Raw genomic sequence first — 25,556 nt, 5'->3', positions numbered from 1 at the left:
CAGAAACAAAATGTAAACAATGCTTATCTGCTGCTGTGGAATGTGGCAGGTGCATCTTTGATTGGTCTCATGTGAATTGTTTCTCCTTGATGACCAATCAGGGTCCAGCTGTGTCAGACTCTCTGGTCAATCATAAGATTTTATCATCATTCTTTTCTAGCCTTCTGATGTCTCTCTTTCTTTAGTGTAGTTTTAGTAATTGTTTTCTTTTAATATAATATATATCATAAAATAATAAATCAGCCTTCTGAAACATGGAATCAAGATTCTCATCTCTTCCCTCATCCTGGGGACCCTCAAACACCACCACAGTCTCATATGTCCTAATTTGGCCTTTATAAAAGTTAGTGTGGCACTTGCTCCTCAGCAGCTTGTTTCTTTGATCTGTTTATTTCAGGGATGCTCTAATGCATAAGGATTAAGTTGCATGTGTATGGTTTCAGTGCTTTTGTGTCATGGTTTAACCCCAGCTAGCAAGGCCCACACAGCCACTCACTCACTCCCCCATGGTGGGATGGAGGAGAGAATCAGCAGAGTAAAAGTGAGAAAACTCGTGGGTTGAGATGGAGACAGTTCAGTAGGAAAAGCAAAAGCCATGTGCTCAAGCAAAGCAAAACAGGGAATTCATTCACCACTTCCCATGGGCAGGCAGGTGCTCAGCCATCCCCTGGGGAAAAGTGTAACACTGGCTTGGGAAGACAGATGCCATCACTCCAAACATCCCCCCCTTCTTCCTGTTCACCCTCACTTTACGTGCCAGGCATGATGCCATATGGTCTGGAGCATCCCTTGGGTCAGTTGGGGTTAGCTGTGCTGGCTGTGTCCCCTCCCAGCTTTCTGTGCACCTCAAGCCCTTTTGCTGGTGGGGTGGCATGAAGAGCAGCAAAGGCCCTGACTCTGTGTCAGCAGCTGTGGGGCAGGAGCTGAAACTCCCCTGTGTTATCAACACCATTTCCAGCAGAAGCCCAAAGCAGCCACTGTGAAGGAAATAACTCTACCCCAGCCAAACCCAGCACACTTTGTAAAGTGAATTGTAATGAGTCGTAAGCCTTTGGTTTTGTGGGCTTCAACTATTTTGAACCTGCCTATTGAGTTCTCTTTAATTCTCTACAATCTCTAAAGCAACCCCACTTGTCTGGTAGAACTGGCAAATGGCTCTGTAATTGTTCGTTGTAAAATCAAAGGGCTGCTGACATATGCAATATGAGGGCAGATGGCTGTAAGAATGTGGCCTGTTAAAGACAAAGGAACCTGATGCTGAGCTTTAAGAGAGTGAGGCTGGTATGATTGTAGCTCAAGTCCCTTCTGGTTTTGGCATTGGCTGAGGTACATACAAGAGTACATCTGCCCATTCACTGTCAATGATGTGTAACTGCATCCTCCTGCAGCCACTGCTCACCTGCTTTCTCCACAGACTAATGTCTTGGTATTAGCTCCAAAAGTGAAGAGCAGAGGCCAGGTTGCACCACTGTTCCAATGCCCACAGCACATGATCTTTGACTAATGGAACCAAAGAACGATTATTTAATTTTACTGAGCCTAATGGGACTGTTTGAGTTGCCATCTTTTTGTGGAGCACAGCAATAGGTCTGAAAAAACCAAGCTGTATTGATGTTACATGGGAAAATTGCTGCTGTGTTTAACACTTAGGGTGTAAATAAATCTCAAGCAATGTTGTTTCTGTATTTCTTCTAGAGATTAGCATAGCAACTTGGAATTTAAGGAAATCTGAGAAAGCTGGCTGTTGCATGCAAATAAGAATATCTGCATTTGGTCATTAAAGAAAATACATTTTAAAGTATTCTGTTCTCAGTTGTTTGATACTTATCTTTTATCAGTTCAGCTTGCCTTTTAAATCACTTGCAACTGTACCATTTTTAATGGGGTAATATGGGTGCTTTCTTTTTCTCACCCCTTATAATGTGACAAACATACACGTCTCCCTTCCCAGAAGAAACACGTGCATTTCTTCTTGCTGCAAAATTCAAAGTCTGTTGTGCAGATCTTTGAAAAAGGAATATTTTTAGTCCTAGTGATCCTTCTGCAAGATGAGGTCCTGGCTGTGTTTGCCAGGATCTCTTTGGGTGACTTGATACAAATCTTTATTTCACCAATTCTCAGTTGCATTGCAGTAGCTGTTCCTGCCAACACCTTTGAAAGATCCTGTACCTCAGGGCTCTGTTACTCCTTGGGAAATAACTCTGCAGATGGCAGTGGGATCAGCCATTTGGGAACTTCTTGGGAAAGCAGTTGAGCATTAAGTAGATTGTAAAAAAAAAAAAAAACATAACCCTTCTGAGGAAGGATTCAGGCACATTTAATAGCCTGAACTGAGATGGGTAAGGTGTGCTCAGGTATAAAGAATTCTAAAAGCTGACAGAAATGCAGCTTAATGTGTCATTTAGGATTGTTCTTTCTAGCTGTCTTCCTGTATTGCTCATGCACTTGTTCATTGTTAGAACGTGGTCCTTGTAATGGTGGGTTTGTGCTTCAGAGAAAACCAATAGTTAATTTTTTTACATTTTATACAGGTGGCTCTTGCAGTTAACCAGAACATGTGCAAGGAGCTGAAGACTTGTAATAATTTTAACATGCAGCAAAACCCACAGTATCTCATGCTTTACTCTCTCAAAAATAACAGCTATAGATACCCATGCTTAATAACATTAGTGCTATCAATACTTGATTGATTTGACCAAGTACTTTGTAATTACTCAATAATGGTGTTATGTGAGAATAAAACAGGGATAACAGCTCTGATGTTATCCTGCTTAATTTTTACAGAATTCAGGCTCCATGCCTACACCCCAAAATTCATTAAACTGACTTGATGAGAAATTGAGTCAGCAAACTGGCTGATAATTGGAGCCTCTGCTTTAAGAGAAGTGGGTCTCAATTATTAATCTAAAATAAATGAGGAAAGGTTTCTCACTATAAAATAACTTATATTGTGTCAGTAAAACAATCCCTGTTTAAGCTGCTCATCTGCATCATTTCACCAGCTGGTTGAAATTGCAAGTGTTGGTCAGTAGTTTGTGTATATCTCCTGTGCAGGTATTGTAGAGCCTTTCAAATTTATCATATTTGTTTTCCAAACAAGTTGAGCGTACTCTAACTGGAACTGTGTTCTTTTCCATGGCTAATTTGATGATTTTAGTATGATCCAATAATTACCTTATTTTAATGGATTAGACAAGATGCACAAAGAAAAAAATAGCACAACATTTTGGGCTGCTTTATTTAATACCATCATTAGTTTGCAGTTATATACAATTCTCTAAAAATATAGTAATCACTGCATATAACTGAAAAATAACTGTGTTCATAACTGTAACTCAAAGGAAAAACAAATCCTCTTTTTATTTTAAAACTTGCAACTGCTTAAGCTGTAGTTAACTGACTTCTTTTTCATAAGAAAGTCACAGAACCGTGGGGTGGTGTGGGTTCACAGGGACCTTCAAGATCACCTAGTTCCAGACCCCCTGCCATGGGACTCCATTACATTTCTCATTGGAAGGAGTGTATTTTAAATTGTGTTCTGCTGAAGAAAGATACATTTTCCTGGTTTTTAGTGAGTAAAGGAGCTTTCCACAATTTAAGGCTTTTCAGAAGGGTGAGGTTTTGTTTTTTCTGTAGTTTGCTCTTTACCTACAAAAAAACCTCTGAGCATTACTTTTTCCCCCCTCAGGCATTCAGTTCCTGTTTCACTTACTCCAATATCTTTCCTCTTTGTTCTCTCCTCTTTTCTGTAGCTGAGATTTCTTTGACTTAATCTCATTATAGCTGTTTAAATTGGTAAGTTTTTTTAATCATTGTTCTGAACAACACTCAAAATGGTTGTCAAGAGGCAGCTTTGGAAATAATGCAGTTTTATCTATATTTTTACCTGTAAAACTGAGAGAAACAGAACTTTCAGATACTGCCATTTATTTGTGCCAAGGATAGAGAAATCTGAGGCAATCCTGACCAAACTATTGTTTAGCCTTTCATAGCCCTATTTTTCAACCTAATACATACCCCTATTTTCATTTAGTCTGAAGGAAAAAGCCATACAAGTGCTGGAGATGCAATTTATGAAGTTGTCAGCCTGCAAAGAGAATCTGCCAGAGAGGAAGAATTAGTCACCCCAACAAGTGGAGGAGGGCCTATGTCATCCCAGGAGGATGAGGCAGAAGAAGGTAAGGATAAATCAGCACTTACAGTTTCCATGGATGGTATACTATTATATTTCTGCTGTTAATTTACTCGATTAATTCTTGATACAACTGTTTTAGACAAAAAAAAAAATCACCACTGTTTTTCTATTAGGAGTAATAGTATTTTTGCCAAGCCATTGTTTGGATGTCTTCAATAGCAGCAGCAGATGATGTGTGTCCATCTTTGTGTGCTTCCAAATGCATTGCTGAGGCACCTGTGCTCTGCCAGCAGGTTAGAAAAATGCTTTTCCAAGGTGTTTTCTTCTGGTCAGAAGTCATTTGCCTTGAATGTGCTGTGCTACTGAAGAGGACAGCGGGAAATTAGGCTTGAAATGGCAGGTTTTAAATGCCTGTTTTTAAGGAAAACAAAAAAAAAATACAACCCTCAGACTCACATGGGGAATTTCCTTATCCCCTAACTGCTTAACATGTGATTTAGTTTCCCTCACTTACATCTAGGGTTTATTAAAACATCTCCTGGTTCAGTTGGGGATTGCTGCAGTTCATGGATCCAGTGTATTTGCCTGCCCCTTCCAAAGCTAACATACCTCTGTGTATTTCCCCCTGATGGAAATTTTGGGTTTTTTTCCCTCTTGATGGGTAGAATTTTTTGGTTTTTGACTGTTTGAAGGCCCTTGACCTACTCTTGTCTCTTTGTGCTCTGAGGATTAGCCCATAGCATTCAGAATAGGTTTTCCCTGTGCCATTTTTGATCTGAATGTCTGACCTACCAGGAATTGTGATTGTTTTACCAAGTTCTTCTTCAGATCTCTGTCACTGTTCTGTCAATACTGTAAAAAGTCTCACTCACTACTGTGGAAAAATTCTTCCTTGATTCTTACTTATTGGTAAGTGTTGGATTCTAGCTTGTGCAATATGAGTCAGAACCCTGGGATTAACAGAGGCTGGAGCAGGCAGGTGTGGTTATTCTCACAAGCCAAACCCCTCCACATATCCCAGGTGACACCAAGCTTGCAAAAACCCCACAGTCAGGTGCTGCTCTTTGAACTTTGATCTGATTCCTGAAGGGGAGGGGAATAGGCACAGATCAGCTATGTCAGTCCCCCCTTTGTATCAAGTACCACTTGTGAATAGTACAAATGCTATTTTCTCCAAAGGATTTCTTCTCTTTCATTGGTGTTTGGGATTGCTTCACTGGTCACAGCAAGAATTAGTTCAGATTTGGCCTTTGGAACTTGTGGATCAGTGTAGTGTAATTCAGCTGTTGGTGATTTTCCTTGCTGGATGTGTGAGTTGGAGAGTCAAATTGATCTGAGACTTGTTTGATAGGGTTTAAATAATGGAATAATTATTTTTTCAATATGGCTGTTATTGGGAAGAATGCAGCTGTTCCAGAATGTGGTGAATGCAGCACAATTAGGAATAACATGGATACTGTCCTCTTGGTACTATTACAGAATGGCTTTATCTTATTGCAGAGAACAAGTATTCCACTGGAGTATGAACCTAAGTTAACTTTGGTTTAGTTCTCTAATGCTAGTTTCCATATTTTAAATGTAGATTACTTCCTAAGAGAAGACATTAAAAATATGATGTGCCTCTGTTCTCATGGAAACCACATTTAGAGTTCTGTGCTGAGAAGTTCTTTATCCTGGAGGATATGCAGGTTCAATGAGTCATTTGCAGTTTTTCTAAATAAATCTCTTCATTCTTTTTTTTTTTTTCAGGGTACTAATTATGATGATGGAAAAAAACCCCTTGAGTTTACAATGTCTTGTCTTGGCCTTGGAAGAAGGCTTTTTCTTTTTCAATGTTAAGTGTGATAGCTACCTGGCTATATGGGTTCTTTTCTTCTCCCTTTTTTAATTTTTTTTTTTTTTGCTTTTTCTTGTATGCCCACAGAATATTCTTTAATTGATTTCAAAACCTCTATATGTTGCATTTTTCTTGTATAAGAATGCACTATTTGATTCCTGTGTACTCTGCATGCACACAGCTCACTGGGATGTCTTGTGCCATGAGTATATGAATAAAGATGCTCATAAAAAAGAAGGTATTTTCCAATATTCTTTTCTTTTGTTTTAATGAAAGGCCAAACATGGTACCTGCCAATAATGATTTTAAATAATCTATACTAAAGTTAGGCCTAATGTCTTTTAACAAGTGCTTGTAGAAAATGGAGCTCATACACTCTCTAAATAGCATTCTTAGCTTTTAATATTTTTTCACATTTTAGCTTGATTTTTTCATGTGAATAGCTCTATTAAAAAAATAAAGACCTTTGCTAAGACTGTGAAGTTGTTACTTAGAGATATTTCAACATCACTTTTGTTTTTTAATTACTAATATTGTAACAGATATTTCTGGCAATCCAATCATTTACGGTCCCTTGCTTTGGAGGTGATAATTTAAAAAATAATTTTAATAATCTCTTGTCAAAACCTAAGATGTAAAGTGCTCCCCTTAATAAAAAGCTTTCTATTAAACTCGAAATATAATTTTTAAAAGATTCAAATGTATAATTAGGAAATTTCTGGAAAGGTTTCAAATACAGTGGATTTAAGTATCAGCTTTTATTAATATGCAGAAAACTTCACTGTTAACCTTAAGTAGAACCTTGTAAGCAGGTGCAGAGCACAGTTGGTTGAACTCCTTTTTCTCCTTTCTGGAGCATTAAGGAAGGAGAGAGCATGCCTAGAATGGATGGTGTGGATGCTGCAGTATTGAAAAAAGCAAAGCTCAGAGAGCATTTTAGTGTAGCATTGTTCTGCAGAGGATGAAGTGGCTGGCTGCACTTGTGAGCTTAAGGATTGGGGGAAATAGCTTTCCAGCAGAAGCATTTAAAGGAGGATGTAGTCCCAGGAATAAATAACAAAGGGAGAAAGGGATGAATAGGTTGGCTGCTTTTAGCAGCAGGGCTTGCTTAGACCATGTGTGAAATGCTGACCTTCCTTTTGGTCTAATACTTGAATTATTAGATTTTTTAATAATGAAATTTGACATTTCAGAATACTAAATAACTCCATTTGAGTTTCTTCTGGAGTCAGGATAAAGTTGGAAGGTTAAGGATGACTGTAAGCAGGAGAAGTTCTGTTCAAAACCAGAAAATACTCTTTAAGCTGCTTATTACTGAGTCGAAGCTACTTTTGCTGAAGCTTTCTGTGGTCCCTGGTGTCTGGTTAGGAGCTCTTGTTCCCATCTGTGAGTTGGCTGCAGAGTAAGCACAGAATGTTCAGCAGATAACCTGAAACAGGTAAAAGATGACTTGCCTACCAAAAAGCTTCTAAACATGAGCTATGGAGTGCTTCTGGAACACTCTCAGGTGACTCCCAGGAACACAGAACTGTTTCCATTTGTGGTTTGTTTGCTAAGGAAAAAAAAAACAACTGAAGGAAGTAAAAGTTTTATCTTCCTACTCCTGTTAGCTGTCTGAACTCTAAGAACAAAAAGAGACAATAGAAAAATGAACTTCAGGGGTGTGGAAGTTCAGTGTGGAGAATGGTAGGATTTGACATTGAAAATAGACATGAAAGAATAAGGGACCCTGAAAGTTTCAGAAAAGCTCTGGGGGTGTTGTGCTGGTCACACAGAAAGGTGTGTGCAGGAGGGGAGAGGTGAGCAATACTGAGTGATCAGAGATGATCAGCCAGAGGCAGTCAAAATGTGTGTCAGGTGTTGTGGGAGGGTAGAGGCTTTTTCAGTACTCAGGAAGGCAAAGGAGTAGAGGAGGTGATGTTTTAGGAGTGAATAGAACTACTGAGTATTTAGTGATAAAATAGGGGTTATGATGTGAACAAATGAGGGTGATTGTGTGAGAAAAATTACATGCCTAGCGTTGAAATAGTCAACTCTGCATTTTAATCCCAATTAAAAATAGCTTTGTGTACTTCACAGGAACTGTTTGTTATATTAATCCAACACGGAGTAAAGTTGGGTCCTAAAGAAGATCAGTTAAATCTGTCTTGGAGTCTTTTTGCTATCTCCATAAAAATGAACTAATATGTAACAAATCCTAAATTCATGAGGCCATTTGGCCAGTAGCTATCTCCAGACAAAAACCCTTTCTGCAGTTCCACAAGGGAAGAGTTCTAAAATACAGACACTACTAAGAATAGCATCCAAATGAAAAGAAAATATTCCTGACAAGCCATTTTATGTCATTTTATGGACCCTGTCTGTAAAATAATCCAAAATGGATTATTTTTACACCTTACAAGTTCAAAAATCATAAAATAAATGCACTCAGTTGACTTCTGGAGCTATCATTGTGCTGCTAGGAGGAATGTGATCATGTGATACTTTCCTAAATAAATATAAAAATACTGAGTGTGGAGGACTTGTTATTTTTAATATGGTGGCAGTTGATAGTTACAGTTGTATTTAGATTCGTTCATGCAAGTGTGGCCTTTGTGTTACAAGGTGAGTGTTTGAAATGTTTCGAACTTGAAGCACTTCTGTGGGCTGCAGAAGTATTTAATTAAATTGCAAGGTTATAAATTAAAAGGAAAATTGGGGATTTTTAAGTTTTTTTTTCTGTTCCAGGAAGTGGAACACACCCAAGGAGTGTGACTTACCCTGAGCTCTTTTATCCCTCTTTTCTTCCCCAGTGTCCACTCGACACTCCTGCACAGTATGTGTGGGAGCACTGTGGGTAGGAATGTTCTCTTTGATAAAATCTCTTCCTCACACTTCCTTTGTGAGGTTCAAGGCAACAGATAATTCCCTAATTCTGGCCTGTGGTTCATGAATGCTCCAGGGAAATCTGTTGATGTCTTTGGTTTATTTTTGCAGAATGCTAGAAAAAGATATTCTCAAATAAAGGTAGGTTTCAGCTCTGTGGGATCATAGTGACTTCTGTTTCTTGGATCTCAGGCTCTCTGTTTTTTTATAACTTTCATAAAATCTCTTCAGATTGTGGTACAAAATAGACACAAAATGAGCATAAATTGGTGTTTTCATCTTGTCTGGAAGCAATTGCAGATTATTTTGAATAATTTGGATGCTTTATTCATTAGTGGCTGTCTTTCCTTGTCTGTCTGTAATCAGTTTGAAAAAGGATTTGCAATCCTGCTGGCTTATTAGGAATCCAAATTCCCTATTGCTAAAGGATCTCCTCAGGTTTTTCAGACATCAGTTTTGGGTGGCCTCAAGCTGCCACTGTTTAGGTAATTGCACATTCATATAATTAAAAAATGTATAAAGATTATTAAAAGGACTGGTTTCAACCAACAGTTCCCCTAACCTCAGTGTGAGATTCTTTTTTTTTTTAGTATTGATCATTAGCTTTCTGGTATTTTTTGAGTGTAACTGCTGTCTAATCTAAGGAATACTGCCTTAAATGCCAGGCAACACAACTTCTGAGTGTTTCTAACACTGATACTTCTTTCTCATTGATTATATCAAAGATGGGAGCAGATTCTAATCTACAAATTGATAAATTACTAATGCATTGCCCTAGAGTTGTGACAACACCTCCAATTTTATTTCCTTGCCTGTTCCCTGAGATGTCAAGGATCAGACAGCACAGTACATGTGGAACATGTTTGTGTTTACAAGACTACCTCCACTATGCAGCATTTAGTTGGCTTTGTCATCTGTGTGGGAGCAAAACTACTGAACTGAAGCAATAATTCTCCTGCACTTTCTTTTATTCAGCTTTAAGCATTTGTACGTCAAATTTAGAGATGTCACGGTGGCTCAATTTTATGTGCAATACATGAGGGGAGGATCATCTCTTGGATGCCCAGTTAAGGTTTATTTTTGGGACATTTAAAAATAATTGTCATTTCATATGACAGTGATGCAGGGCCTGTGTTGAAAGTACATGACATAGAACAAAGTGTTTTAAAGGTAGGGTGTATCAGATATATATGAGGATATAAGATAGGGCTTGAAATGCGGAATTTGTTGTATTAAAAAGAAAAATGTCATTTTGGCTGTCCATTGCACCAACAGGACAGTTGGTTGTGTTTTGGGAGATTTTTGCACAGTCTTTAACATGTGAAAACAGTGCAGTGAGGGAAAGGCAGAGGTCATCCAGCTGCATGCTGTGCCACCCTTTCTGTGTTTATCGAATACAGGGTTTGGGATTATTCAGATTTTGTGTTACATAAAGAAGCAATTAAATCTGCAGCCTTTTGCAAGGTAATCAAAATTTTGTGATGTGTCAGCTTTAGGTTTCATTTGACTGATTCTAAGTGAAAAATGTGTATCGTACAACTCATAAAAAGGAAAGAAAATCAAAATACTGGGTTTTTTTCTATTACTGGTTTGCTTTTAATGAAAAATTCTGTTACCTTTATTTTCTGTTTTTGTTCTCTTTACGCGTACTTCAGTAGTTGCCAAATGAATTTTTCAAGTTAGTTATGTAACTAACATAAGCAGAAAGTTTTTGTGAGCAGAATTCAATGCAAGTTCAGATTCATTAATCTGTGGTTTTTTGCTCTTGATTATTTCTCTTCCCTCTAGATAAGAGACTGTACTGAGGATTGTCATTTCATAAATCAGTTATTTGGAAGGCATTTGAAAATCCTTCTGTGTTCATTAGAATATTTTGTAATGCACTAAAAGTTGGACATTTCTGAAAATCTGCCTTATTTAATACAAGAATGACTTTCGTGACTTAAACTTTATTTCACTCTCATCCTCCCTGGCAGAACTATAGTTCATGCTCTATAATTCCCTGTTACCTTATAAATGAAAATTTGCTCTTTTTGTGGCCTTTCTCACGATGCTCTTTTATCTTGCATGTATGGAAAGGTTCCATGTCAATAACACTATGTCTTGTGCTCTGATAACATGCTGCCAACTTCAGCTCCTCCCTCAGGTTTGTTCTTCTCTTACATAAAAATCAAACTGTTCATATTTGAATTATTCCAATTCTATTCCCACCTATCTTGGAGACCTGATTTCCTTCTCCTTCAGACTGCTCCAGCTATATTATTTTTCAGTTCCACCTACTCTTTTTATTTCACATGTAACCGCTTCTAAATTAAAACACGTTAAATATCCTTTTTTTTCCTTCACATCAGTGCTCAAATCTCACCTGTTCATTTTTTAATCTGCTTTATTCATGCTTTTCTACACATTTTGAGGTACTTCACTTACTTACTTCTATGTTTAGTGTCTCCAAAGCAACTCTGTAGTTTTCCTCCTTTTTTCTGTTTTTGTTAACTGAAAAGGGAGTTTGACTTCTGAGATATTGTCTTTATTTCAGATGAACTAGTAGAATTTCCTGAAGAAGAACTTGAACCACTCAGAAAAGCTGCTCTATAGCTATATAATTGGTGTAAAATATGGTTGAGGGGAGTATTGTTTAAAGCCAAATTCTGAAGTGTGATGCAAAAAAATGGCCCACTGAAAAAAACAAGCATCCTAAACCAACCAAACAAAAAAACCCTTTCACTGTAAAACTGGGAAGATGAATAATGAAATTCAAGCACATTAAATATCTCCATTTTTGTTGGTATGAGTCCTTCACCAGAATTTATTTCCTCATGCCAAAAATGGGAAAGCCAATAAAAACAAAGTTGAGGCTGCTAATCCCTGATGAGAAAGAGGAACGTCTTTGACTCTGCTCTGGGTTAGTTTCCCATAGTATTTTTTACAGTCTTTCCCTAACCTTTAATACTACTCTGAGTACTGGGGTTACCCTCTGAGCATGACCTCTGTTTCTTACACTGGACTACCAAAGTAAGAGATGGGAAAGAAGAGGCCAAGCTTTTGTGTTCCTCTATGTATGGTTTTTTTCCTGTGGGGTATTTGCTTATGCTAGTTATTGTGTGTGTAATTCTTCTGGTTGGAACACTGGATGCCTCAGTATTTTGTTTGAACATCTCTCAAGAAAAAAATACAGACTGGAGGAGAAAACAGGAAATGAGCAGAAGTGTGGAAATAAGTAGAGTGTTCTAGAGAAGAAACAATAAAGGTTAAGGTTTTGGGGGTTTTTTATGAGATGTGCTGAAATTGTTTGGGAGGGAAGAGAAAGTAATTGGCATAAATTGCAGGGTAGAAAAAAATTAGGTTTGAGCTGAGTCAAAAGAGCAGTAAAATCCTTGGAATGAACTGACAAAATTATGTATATCCATAGACTGCCAATCTACTGTTCTGGGAGGCTTCCATCATGTGTAACAGTGGCTTGGGAAGATAATTGGCATCACATCACAGTTTCCTTCTTGCTCTACATGCTGAGCATGATGTTCTATGGTCTGGAGCATCCCTTGGGTCAGTTGGGGTCATCTGCTGCAGCTGTGTCCCCTCCCAAATTCCTGTGCAGCCCCACCCTTTTGGTGCTCCCAGCCAAACCCAGCAGAGCTCTCACTCAGGTCCTGGAGGCACCTGATCTAACCAGAGCTTGCAGTGGATCAGACTGCCTGATTTCCAGAGGTCTCTTCCAGCCCAGAGTATTATTCCATGCTCATTCCATACAGAACAGTGCTTGCTGTGGGAGTAAGATCCTTCAGGCTTGCTTAGAAAAGGCTCTAAATTCAGGGAATTGATTCATGAGGCATGACCTTTTTGTGAGTTTTGTGAATCATGATGCAATGCAAAGCAAAACAGAAAACCTTTCAGGCTTACTGTGTGTACACACATTCACAACCCCAAGGTTTGCTCCCTTGAGGTGTCTTCCATTGTCCACCTGCTCTGACCAAGTTTATTGCCCAGCTGATGGCTCTGAGAGGTCAGGGTAAGTACAGGAGGAAGGAGAAAGACACAGAACATTTAGAAAAAGGGATCTGTGGCTTTCCCAGCAGAGTAAGGGTGGATTAAATTATGCTTTGGCAAATTCTGCTGCCTTATAGATGCTATGGAACATGGAAAAAAACAGTGTGGAAATACTCAGAGAAAAACACCTAAATATCCCTCCCATGACATCTTTTATTTCTTAGCTTATACCTTAATGCTTTAAGAGGTTAGAATATGTAAATACTCTTTAGAATGGGAACAAAGTAGAGGTTTTTAAGACTGTTTATTCTCTTCCCTTTGCCCTGTTCTATTTTGAAGTTTGACATTAGCGTCTTTTGAAAGCGAGCATATGGCATTTCTAATTAAGGCCTGAGATTTTCTGACTTATAACTGAATAATACATTTCAAACAGTGCCAAGCCTTCCAGATGAAAGACTTTTCTAGCTGAAGCACTGGAGTGTATGTGCTGTGTAACACTGGTCTCCTTTAGAATTTGGAAGGATTTTGCTGGGAATACCAGCTCAGTGAGAAATCCAGGGGTTTGTTACTGTAGGCTGATGTCAGTATTCCTTGGCAAGCTCAGGTTTGGATCCAGTAAGAGCTACTGGGCTTTGTTGCTCACAGGATTCAGTGGAGCTGCATTTTGAAACGTTTTGGTCTGCTGGGGGATTTTAGTCATCTTGATCAGATTTCATTCCAGGCTGCAGGGTTTGTTTGTGTGTATTTTCAGTGTTAACTCTTGTGGAGATGTGCTGGGTTCTTCAGTCTCTCCAAAGAAAGTCTAATCTCTTCCTTTCAGCATTTGGTGCCAAAATTTCTTCCTTTACTTTGAATACATAAAACCTTTCTGTAATTGTGCTTTGTGGTAAATTCCTGATGTGAGCTGGGTTTCTTGACTTTCTTAATACATACCAGTATCATTGTCTCTGAATGCCAGATGGACTCATCTCAGAGGTTTCCTCCATTGTTTTTTTTCTTCTTTCCATGGGAAGTAGAAGGGACTGCATTTATTGTTGGTCCCTCTGACACAGTTGTGCAATTCAAGAGAGGAGAGAATTAAACAAATATAATGCATTTAGTTCCTTTTTTTTTTGTTTGTTATTGCTGTGTCTGTGTGATAAGTGAGGAAATTGGCCTTTACCCTATTTTTGGTAATTTTAAGGGGGAAGCTGAGTCTTCAAATACATTTTTTCCCTCAGGATACAATTGATTCCTTTGGTTACTGAGAAACCTGTCACTGTGATAGAAAATTTTAATTAAAATTATAAACTTGGGGGTTTTAGATCTTATTTCCATCTTTAGGTCTAGTGAATGCATGCAAAAGATTGGGGAAGCTTAAAATCAAGATTTTTTTTAGATTTGTGATGCAGGTGGGTGCTTATTTTGTTTGGATTATTTTTAATTATTTTTAATTAATTACATTTAATGTAACGGGAAAGTATTTGAATGGAGGTTGGGCTGGTATTTGGGAACTGTAAAGCTGTGCAAAGAGGTTCCAAGCTGAAGCCTTTCACCAGTGTAGTGTTCATTTTGAAACACAGTGATTTCTGATATGCTTCTCTCAGGGCAACATTTTTGCTGTTAATTGTCCTTGAAATCCACTATTTGCTGTCTTTGTCCTCACAGCTCACTGTCAAATTCAAGCACTGATATTTTATTAATGACTTGTATTTGACAACTGCTAAGAATATAAATTAGAAATCTGTAATTGAAGTGAGAATGATAAAGATGAAGAGTTAACAGGGTAATTGCACAAGTACTGAAGATCTTCTACCTGAACTATGTTGTCAACATGAAGCTCAAGTGTTTAATGCCCCTGAGGGAATTCAGGGTATTAGATCAGCAACAAGATGTGACAGAGCAGTGTGGAAGAGAATATTGAAGGGATTTGGGGGGCAGATGTAGCTTTGGTTCTTTTTTTGTTGCATTTTAATTTCTGGAGAGAGTTCAGATCATAGGGAAGAGCAACCTTGGAGCCCTCTAACATCCAAGTGTCCATGGATTCAGCAGCCTCTGTAGGTGACAGAGAAGCTGTGGCTGCCCCATCCCTGGAAATGTTCTAGGCTGCACTGGACAGGGTTTGGAGCAATCTGGGCTGGTGGAAGGTGTCCCTGTCCATGGCAGGGGGTTGGGACTGGATGGGCTTTAAGGACCCTTCCAAGGCAAACTGTTCTGGGGTTCTGTGATGATGCTAAGAAGGGCTGTGGCTGTGTCTCTTTTTGTGTTTCCTGCTAAAGACACTGAAAGCTGGAGCCTCTCAGCATCTGGTGTTGAAGTTGCACTTGTTTAATTCTTATCAGTATTTCACTCGGATAAAACTGGAAAAAATCCAAATACCTGCAAGACCATATTTGCCTGAGGACCTGCCATATGGAGTTGGACTGTCCAGCTTACTGTGGGACACTTGGAATTCCTAATGAAAACTTGGATTGGATGGTTTTTTTGAGCATGCTATTCCCAGGCCCACATGATCCCTTCTGGGTTTGGGTGTTAGTCATATAGTAGCATATATCCCTCCCCTAAGTGTTTAATTCTTAATAATAATGAGCTTTCATTTGAAGCAGTCTTCTCTGTTCCATGTACTATGGCCTTTCATGTCACAGTCTTGGGTTTTTTTCTGCTCATCCATGAGCTTACTTGAGTAGAAAAAATGCTTTTGTGGCTCAGAGGAGGCTTCCTGAGCTCAGGGTACCCAGGACAGCCCAAGGGATGTGATGTAACAAAGTAGCATTATCTACTATGCTTTAGCAGAGACTTTCCTCTATGTGAAGTCTGGAGTGTGACTTTTAGGTAACACTGTCAAATTTCATTAAATGGAGACTTGACAGCCTTGAAGCTTTTCTCACATAATGTTTTTCTAGGTCTCAGTCCTTTCTCTGGTAACACTGCTGCGAATTATTCCCTAGTTCTGTTCTTTTAAACTTTATGGTAACTTCATTAATACACTTGTTTGGTGAAGTCTGCTAAACATTCTTTATGATTCCATTCAAATTTTGTATCTTTTTATGCTTTTAAAACTGATAGATGAGAAAAATTGTCTGAGACTTGTACGTATGTATGTCTAGTGTCTGTGCTCTTGGGTAAACCTATGCATGCTTTTGTTTTCTTGTTTTTTTTCTTTATTTTTACAGAGAGTGATAATGAACTCTCCAGTGGCACTGGTGATGTGTCAAAGGATTGTCCTGAGAAGATTTTGTATTCCTGGGGAGAGTTACTGGGGAGATGGTAATGCTTAATTTCTTACATTAGATTTTAGATTTTAACATTTTATTTGGTTTGTGTGCATTTTATTTGGTTTTATGTGCTCCTGAGCAGGAGGTTTGACATTCTTCAGCTTACACAGTTTAAAAACTAAAATGCAAGACGCGTTGAAGTGTAGTTTTTAATCTTCATTTAAAAGGGACTGGTATAGATAACTTGGGTTTTTTTTGACAAATCTTTCCTGTACTATGTGCAAAAGTCTGGTTTTGTTTGGTGTTTGAGAGTGTATTTGTATGTGCTCACACAGCAGGTATGGGTCTTCACAGGCAGAACCTTGTGGTCATTTGGGGCTGGCTGTTAAATCCTGAGGAAACTCAGTGCCAGGATGGGACAGACACAGCAACTCCCATGTGTCCCATCTAAGCCCTGCATGCCAGCTGGTGTACATTTAATTTGTTTAGAAACACTTCTTTTTCTATTTTTGTAAATGTGCTTACATATATATATATATGTAAGCACTTGAAAAGGAATCTAGAAACACTGTAAATCCTCACTGAAACACTTTCTGTTGGTGTATAAAATGAAGAGAATTTGTAAGCCCAGACTATGTTCTCAACAGTGTTATTTCTGTTGTTTAATTAAGTGCTTCAGTAGCAGTGCATAGAGTGCCAAGAGAGAGAAAAGTCTGTTTGCTGCCTCAGAGAGACCTGAGCAAGTGCCAGAACCACTTACTTGCTTTTCCCTGTGTAAGCAATAGCTCCTGCTGCTGGAGACAAAAATAATCAGAGGCCCTTAATCTGGAACTGGCTGTTTGCTTTTCCTAACGCCAGAAAGAGAGGTGAACAGCATTTTAAGGATTTATTTGGGTAATTCCTCCCTTGACTTGGCTACTCTGCAGCTTTGGAGAAACAGCCTCTTACTGCTGACCTCATCTGTATGGGGGTCTCACACAAAGGTTTCTGCATGAGGAATCAGGAGGTTTTACTGAGCTTAACCAAACCCTCTCCTTCTGTTGTTTTTACCTATTCTGTCACCCAAGTTTCTGCCCTTAATCCAAGATCGGAAGATGCCAATTTTCAATTTAACTTTTTTTTTTTAATTAATTTGTCAGTTGATTCTTCTGTTTCTAACCTGTGTCCTTGATAAATACCTGGACTCTGTGGATGAGCATGCTGAAGTAAAAAGACACCCACAGCTCATGGTCTTAAGTTTCATGTATCCAACTGTTTCGACTGGTTACTCAAGTATACTAATCAACAGGAAAAAACATTCAAGACTTTTGGACTAAACTAATTTGGAATCCTAACATAACTTACACATAAATCAAGAGAATTGCTTAATAGTTGAAGCAGCTTAAAATTAGTTTAAAATGGGTTGAGAAATGGGAGATCCCAGCCTGTTTGAAGTCTAGTAAACATTTCTTCAGGAGTGTCTCAAGCAGTATTACCTGTGGAGAGAAATCCAAATTTCTAAACTGCTTGAGTTCTTGAATAGTGTTATGTTACATTCTAAGAACAAAACTTAGAGTAACAGGTGAGAATTGGTAAGGATTTGAAAACTAAAAATATATCAAAATAAAATCTTGTAGTGTTGTTGAAAACTGCACCATATGTTAGTAGAAGATCTTGCACTTGTAAAAATGTAAATAAACAAAAATTAACATTTCCACTTGAGGAACTGGTGTGCTGATTTGTCTCTTAGATGAAAAATTTCTTGCATTTTAATTGCTTTTTGTCATTTCATTAAAATGTCTCCGTAACCTATTGGACTCAGCAGAAACACTGCTCCAGGACTTTCCTTCAAGGATATAAACAGAAATAAGAAAAAGATAATGTACCAAAAAGATAGAACAAACAATGGAAAAGTGATGCTATATCTATTTATTTTACTATTTACTGCATCCTCAGCATTAAAGTTGCTCTTACCAGCTAAGCTGCTTTAGCTGACTGCTCAACTATTTCTTAAAACAAAGCAGTAGCAATGATCAATGACAGTCTTTGATCAGAAACATGTTTGTCAAGTTGGAGCATATTCTGTGCATTGCTGCTCTGTGTCCTTGCTCTCTGTTATTTTAAAATTGTATTTATGATTTGTGCTGGAGAATTGCACCATTTTGTAACAAATTAAAGATGTCAGCATCCATGAATGGTGACTCTCCCATGTGATGAAAGGGTAAGGTTGGAGTAAGAAAAGCTTATATTTTATGCTCACTTCTGTTGTTCTGAGCAAGGATTATGGATGCACAGGCTGATTCCCAAAGAGCCATCCAGTACTCGGAAAGTTGGCTGTGGAAGTTGGTAATGCTGTTCAGCATGGACTCGTATTGCTAAAGTATTACCTCTGCCAAAAAATGCAAATCTAGGACAGGGCCAGTAAAGTCTGGTTGTTTAATTCTCAGTTGGGATTATATTCAGGATGATGTTACAGCATGGTGTTAGTTGTTGCCTTGTATCGTTTCCTTGGTTTGGCTGAGAATTTCCCTGTTATGTTTTTATGGGAATGTCCCTTTTTAGCTGTTCATTTGATCAGCCCTCAGGGGAGCCCTTCTGTGTTTCTCACATAACACATATGACCAGATCCATGTAATAACCAAACTAATCCACAACTAGATGGGATTCAACTTTCTGATGTATTTACTATATATGTTTTTATGGGAATGTCCCTTTTTAGCTGTTCATTTGATCAGTCCTCAGGGGAGCCCTTCTTTGTTTCTCACATAACACATATGACCAGATCCATGTAATAACCAAACTAATCCACAACTAGATGGGATTCAACTTTCTGTTGTATTTACTATATATCTATTCCTCAACATGCATGTCATAATTCTGTAACTGCTCAGAGTATCTGGTCATAGAATCCCTGAATAGCTTGGGTTGGAAAGGGCCTCAAGGTTTATCTCATTCCAACCCCATGTCATGGGCAGGGACACCTTCCACTGTCCCAGGTTGCTCCCAGCCCCATCCAGCCTGAGCTTGGACACTTGCAGGGATCCAGGGGCAGCCACAGCTGCTCTGGGCACCCTGTGCCAGGGCCTCACCACACTCACACAGGAGAATTTCTCCCCAGTACCTGTGTAACGCAGCCTCTCTGTCAGTTTGAAACCATTCCCCCTTCTCCTGTCACTGTCTGTGCCTACAAAGGTTCTTTCCCTCCTTTTCATAAGCTCCTTTAAGGTACTGAAAGGCCATGATAAGGTCTCCCTGCAGCCCTTTCCTTCTCCAGGCTGAACACCCCAAGCTATCCCCCATACCTGTGTCCATAGTAGAGAGGTTCCAGCCCTTGGAGCATCTCTGTGGCCACCTCTAAACCAGTGCAAGTCCTTTAAGTGTTTAGTGCTTTTAATGTTTCTGTAAATATTGGTTTTCTTTCTAGCTCTTTCTCATCACAAGACTGTTAAGGTAATGTGACTGACTACAAAATGAACTGAAAAAGATAGAAGGAACTAGTTTTTATTTGGGTATCTGAGGGATGAAGATAAGGAGGAAATTACTTGTACTGCACTGTGCATTTAAAAATAAAAATAATTATTGTTTTCTTAAAGAATAAGGGTGTTATATAATCACATACTTTTTTTAGTTCTCGGGCCATTTGGAAAAATAGGGATATCATCCCTAAAGCATAGGAAAATGAAACAGGTTAGAGTATCTTTTAAATTTAAAAAGCAGTGATAACCTGTTCATGTCCTAATGACCTGTTTCATAGAATGAGTACTCTAAACATTCACTGCAAATCCAGGCTCAAATTGCAGATGATTAATTAATCATGGCTTGCTGGCATTTGGTTAAACAGCCACTCTCACTACTCTGCTTCCAGGAGAGCTGGGAAACACCACAGTGGTCAAAGCACTTGGAGAGCACAGCACTTCCTACAGCAGAGAGAGCCAAAAATCAGTCTGAAAATTGTCATGGGTCTAAGAGGGTTTATATCTAGATCAGCAAATACTGTATCTCCAAAAGAGCTTTGCAACATCCATGACTGAAAGCTCTGTAATATTGTGCACATGGAGTGACTTTTGTATTCCTGCATTTCTTGCTGTGTGTGTGTGTACAACCAGATAGTAAAGCACCAGCTCAGACCAACAGGCAGATTTATTTGAAATAGTAGGATTGTACAAATGTGTGTACAAGTGTTCCTGGTTTGTGGCACTTGGAACAGACTCTTGGCATGAAGTGTGGAACTAGAACTTCAGTCTTCATAACACTACTATTAAATTGTCTTTTGTTTTCCAAAATTTGTTTTTCTGTACAGCTTAAGTTATTTTAAATTTATTTTTCTGAATCTGAGCTAAATTTATATATTGAACAAATATTTAAATTGAATAGTCTGCACAGATGGCATATTTTTCTCTTTCAATTCAAATTGTTCTTTATTAGCCAGCTTAGTTTAATTTCTGCAAGTGCTTATTGTTAATTTTCCTTAATCTCTCCCCACCTAGAGAATTTGGATATCACTACATTTTGCCACTGGTTCTTACTGTAAATCCTTGCAGAGTTTTTGCTTTCCATCTGACAAACACTAACTACTGTAACCAGTGGAAGAAAAGTTTGTATCGCCTATTGCTGACTCTGCTTTAGTGAATAACTTTAAAGATTTTTAATGTATTTAATCTTTATTTTGAACCCTGTAGTTGAAGTATAACAGGAAAATGATCATCTTTGTTTCAGGCACAATAACCTTGTTGTGAGACCAAATGGGCTGTCCACTCTGGTGAAGAGTGGTGTTCCAGAAGCACTGAGGGCGGAGATCTGGCAGCTGCTGGCAGGATGCCATGACAACCAGGCAATGCTGGACAAATACAGGTTGCTCATCACAATGGTAAGGGATTTATTGTTTGTTCTTGCCTTCTTTTACTCACTCTTCTTTTCTTTGATTGAGATGAGTTCTGCTGGGCAGCAGTTTTAGTCAGTGGCAGGGCAGCAGAAGAATGAAGCAGTTTGACTTGTTTTAAACAACTGAAATTATGATTATGTGACTTTACCTCCTGCCATGGGTACTGCTGCATGGCATTAGCAATAGAAATTGCTGAACTATATCTGTAGTAATGCTTGACATTTAGCTTTCTGTTCGCTTGCTGTGATGATGATAAGAACATCACCTTGTTCAGGTGTTTGCTTGTGGGTTTTTTAATAAACCCATCCAACTCACATCCATCACTTTGTTTTTTCAAAAGCTTGTTTAAGTATGTCTTCATTTTAAGGGTTTCAATTCTTAAAAAACCTCAAACAAAATGGCACAAAATTGAGTATTTCTTCCTTCTGTTGTTTATTTTTAAAAAATGTTAAAAACATTTGGACCTAGCTGGAAACCAGTCTCCCTGCTGTATGGATGAGCAGAGAGGAGAATCCTTTTAGGAATCAATCCCATCAGTGCAGTCAATGAGCTTTCTAAGAAGTCTGTGGAGCTGTTTGGTGTGTGATGGCACGAGGGAGGAGCTCTGTGCAGTGTCAGAGATAATCTCAGTGTTTGGGTTCTGAGGCTCTGCCCCTGCAGGGCTGTCACAGCTCTGGGAAGTGCAGCAGTCTCAGATACTCTTTAATGGCAGAAATGGATGGAGATCATTTCCTCTGCTGCTCAGAGCAAGTGCTGGCTTTCTTACCTGCCTTATGAATTACCTGTCCACACAGAAATTCTGGGGTAGATGCTGTTACTCAGAGTTTCCTTTCCTAATGTTTTCATATTGTTTTGCTACTTGTCCTCTTAATTTGACATAATTAATTATGCTTGTGAAGTTTAGAAGCATCCCCAGCGTGAGAGCTGTCCTGGTGTGGCTACTTTTTTCTTTACCAAGAAGGAAGAATGTTTTGCTAGTGTAAATTTTTCATTTTGATGTTGTAGCTGTGTTATATTTTCCTTAGAAACCATTCACAGGACATCTGTCATCTGTATGGTGCATCAAAGCCACCTCCATTATTTGTTCCTGCTTTCCAAAAGTGGGAGAGACGTTTGTTTCAGGGTGGAGGAGGGAGTGGAAAACTTCTAAAATGCAATGTTTATCTTGATGCCGAGGCCTTGTGCCTTAAAAATACCTTGTAACACTTGGCCTTTTCACTACAGAGATATTACAGTGATGTGTATTTTGGAAGATGGTATTTCATACAGTATTTAATATGAAATATTGCACTGTTACTGATGAAAAATTGAAATCCTCTGCTGAACGGAAGCATTTATGCAAACAGGGTTTTTTTCTAAAGTGAATGATTTTCCTTCTGAAGTGACAAAACTTCTTCTGTAGTTTGTCTGTCTAAACTGCTGGCAATCACATCATTTGGCAGTGAAAGACTCTTGAAAGGAATGAACAGGAGAAAGCCTGTGCCATACCAAAGGTAGGGCCCATCTTTGGGAAGAGTTAATATGGGATGCTCCAGAAAAAGTGTCAGCTGATTTTTTTTTAATGAATTATTGTCTGATATTTATGTCTGTGAACAGAACTTTTCAGTTTCATTTTGGTGTGTCAGTAATGTGAATTAAGCAGAGATAGTAGTAGAATATGTATTTTAGTAGTATATACTACTAAAATCTTGGTTGTATGTATTTCAGTAATAACCTAATAATAATTTAATAATGTTAAGCTTCAGAGTTATATGGGTATTAATGACTGTTCACTTTCTTCTCCTGTATGAGAAAGCAGAACTGATTTCTTTTATCTGCATTTTTGTTATGCCAATATACCAACAACACAAACTTTATTTTTTCCACAATTATTTAATCTTCCTATCAAATCCATCGTTTTCATCTTGATTCTTTCAGTTTAGTAGTATATGTTTGTACATATTCATTGTCTCCTTGTGTTTTGGTCATTCTGCTTGATGTTTCTCTTCTGGAAGCTGGATGTATTTGTGGGTGCCTTGATTATTTCAGCAATATATTCCTTGAACATATGTGTTCCTGAGCCAATCCCAGGGGAGTGGGGAGAGCTGGTGATGCTCTGCACTTGCAGTCCTGGCAGTAAAGTGGGCTCAATACCAGAAGAAGGAGGTGGTACAAACATCTGTGTACTTGCACCATTGCCTACTGACACCCCACAATCCCCCAGAACCTCTCTCTCCTCAAAGAGCTCCCCATTGCTGCCAGTCCCTGGAGCAGTCCCTGAGGTTCTGTCCCATGGTATCAGATCCTTCCACTGAGCCTGCTCTCCCAGCCCTTCCCTGCTCGTCCAGCCTGACCTGCACCCCTGGGTTAAATTGATAATTGTGAGAAACAGGGCACTGGAGACCAGTAGAAAAATCTCTGCCATGAATCTGTCACAGCTTGAAAGATGAACTCAATACTTGGAATTATGAATACTGAAAACCTGATTTATGGTTGCCTCTACTGGTGACAGAGCGAAATCTGGTAAAAACTCTGATTTTACTACAGTGTTACTGGTGAACTTCTGGTGAAACTGTGCTCACTGGTGAGAGTTGTGTTGTTGGCAGGCCAAAAATGTGTGCCTTGTGATACTCTGAGTGACAGCAGACTCTCAGCATTTAAATTTAGTTTAGAGACCATGGTATAGACACATTAGCTGTTCTGTTCCAGTCTTGTGCAGCAGTGCTGTGTTAGATTGGCCAGCTATCAGTCCCATCACCTAAGAAATCTGCCTGTGCTTTTATCCTGTATTTATCCATCTGTATGCAAAGCTCTGGAACCTGCTGCAGGGTTTCTCAGCTACAGGAGTGCTTGGTTCAGTGTGTTCTGTAGGAGAGGGTAATTTGGGGCTTGTTTTAGAATCTCAATTCAGCGCTGAAAGCAAAATAAAATATCTCATTTAGAAAAGTCAATGCTACACTTATTTTCTCCAAAAGGCCTCCATGTCCTCTAGTCCAGAAGTCTGTCAGGAATGATCTGGTGAGCTGTGTTCCCTCTTCCCTAGATCAGAGCATTCATTTTCAGTCTCTAGGTGAGTTTGGAGTTCCAGGAGGGAAGGGAGAAAGAAATCCTTGTGTTCTCACAAGTACTGACAAGCACTCTCTTAGGTCTCCTGCTGAGTTCCAGCTTGATGATTACCATGAGCTGCTCAGGAATTTTGACTGGAGCACAATAATAGGCCTTGCATACAATTTTAGAGAGTGGGAGTTGTGATTTGGCAGCTGTTTCATTTCTGACATATATGTAAATGTGTTCTGTATGACAATCAAAATCTGCCTTACTTCCCTTGCCACGGGCTCTTCACAGTGCTGCACGTGGCACCTGACAGGAAGGGGGAAGTCAAATATACATCAGTAGGGATAAACATGTATTTTTATTTATGTAATTATTGCAAGGAAAATAAAATCAGAGGGAGAAAAATCTGCTTGTGATAATGGAGAGGTAATATTGTACTTAAAGAACTTTTCTAAAAGCACGTCTGATCTGTTTGTTAAAGAATATAGAAAAATGTGCATGAGCTGAGGTCAATTCATTGACAGAGTGTTTTCTCCTGCATTCTTGGCATTATTTCATCTTCACTGGTTCCTCTCCAGAGACTGGAATGAATTTTTCCATGATGAGTGTATTCAGAGCTCTGATAAACTGGTGGCTGCCAAGCCCCAGTGTAGCCTGTTAATGACTGGAGTGAGTGGTGATTGTCTGCTGCAGGAGTCAAGGATGGTGCTCCCCTTGCCCCAGTGTGTTCTTGTCAGAGCAGGTGTCAGGCACTGTCACTGTGTGCATGAGGAGAAATTTGCTGTCACATGATGGCAGTGTTATAAATAAGAAGCTTGACTAGGCCAATATTCAAGCAGCAATCAATTTATTAATTTATATGGTAAAGTATGAGCAATACAGCACTGGGTACAGTGGGGGAAGTTTTCACTCCAACTGCACACCGATAGTTGAGGCTCACAGGTATTTATAGGGGTACTCATAAACTTTCTCAGCAGTTTCTATTCCAATTTTTACTCATCAGCAGTTTCTATTCCCAATTTTTACATCACAATTCTATACACTACTGTGATTTAGTTTTTCTCAGGATGTATCCCTAAAGGAGTATCCCCAGATGGTGCTGGTCTGGTTTCCAAAAGAAGGAAGACGAATCCCATCTGGTGAAGTCCAGCTCCCCAGATGTGGGTCCACCTTTTAATTACAAGGACTATTAAATCTCAAACAGTGATGTCCAGCTTCCCTTGGTCGAAACTATAAATCCTTGAGTTCATCTTCCTTTCTCAAGCTGCTTTTCTCTGTTTTGTTAAGGTGTGAGACAAGCAAGTTTCCTTTATATATATTCCAAAGCTAGAGTTTCAAGGATACAAGCAATATTCTAAAATTATGCTTCAAAAGGTTATTATTGCAAAACTCTTTAAGGATTGACTACAAGCAAAAAGCAACATCCCTAACGCTTTAATTCCAATGCTCCTAAATCAACTAAGGTTAATTGCAAACAAAAGATGGGTTCAAAGGCCTTCTTCCATGCTTTACTTTCCTCAGTTATTATTAGAATTCATCTTTATAACTGTCCCATGGTCAGTCTCCACACGTATCACAATCACAAATACACACATTGCCTGTGTGTACCTGACACCAAACACAGCTTTGTATTTCACAGCAGTGATG

At 38.8% G+C, this 25,556-nt stretch overlaps 1 protein-coding gene across 8 annotated transcripts in view; it reads left to right on the top strand.

Annotated features, from left to right (window-relative positions):
• Positions 1-25,556, top strand: part of RABGAP1L (RAB GTPase activating protein 1 like) — a 234,162-nt gene that overhangs the window by 33,335 nt on the left and 175,271 nt on the right. For all 8 annotated transcript variants that reach the window (XM_054638113.2, XM_077182014.1, XM_077182016.1 and 5 more), the window contains 3 exons: positions 4,034-4,178; positions 15,974-16,067; positions 20,711-20,861. In XM_054638113.2, coding sequence (XP_054494088.2) covers positions 4,034-4,178; positions 15,974-16,067; positions 20,711-20,861 — 390 coding nt within the window. The remainder of the gene's footprint in view (positions 1-4,033; positions 4,179-15,973; positions 16,068-20,710; positions 20,862-25,556) is intronic.

This window comes from Agelaius phoeniceus, chromosome 8 (assembly GCF_051311805.1).
Source record: "Agelaius phoeniceus isolate bAgePho1 chromosome 8, bAgePho1.hap1, whole genome shotgun sequence".
Classification (NCBI taxonomy): Eukaryota; Metazoa; Chordata; class Aves; order Passeriformes; family Icteridae; genus Agelaius; species Agelaius phoeniceus.
The sequence above is the reverse complement of the archived record's forward strand: the minus strand, read 5'-3'. Positions and strand labels throughout refer to the sequence as shown.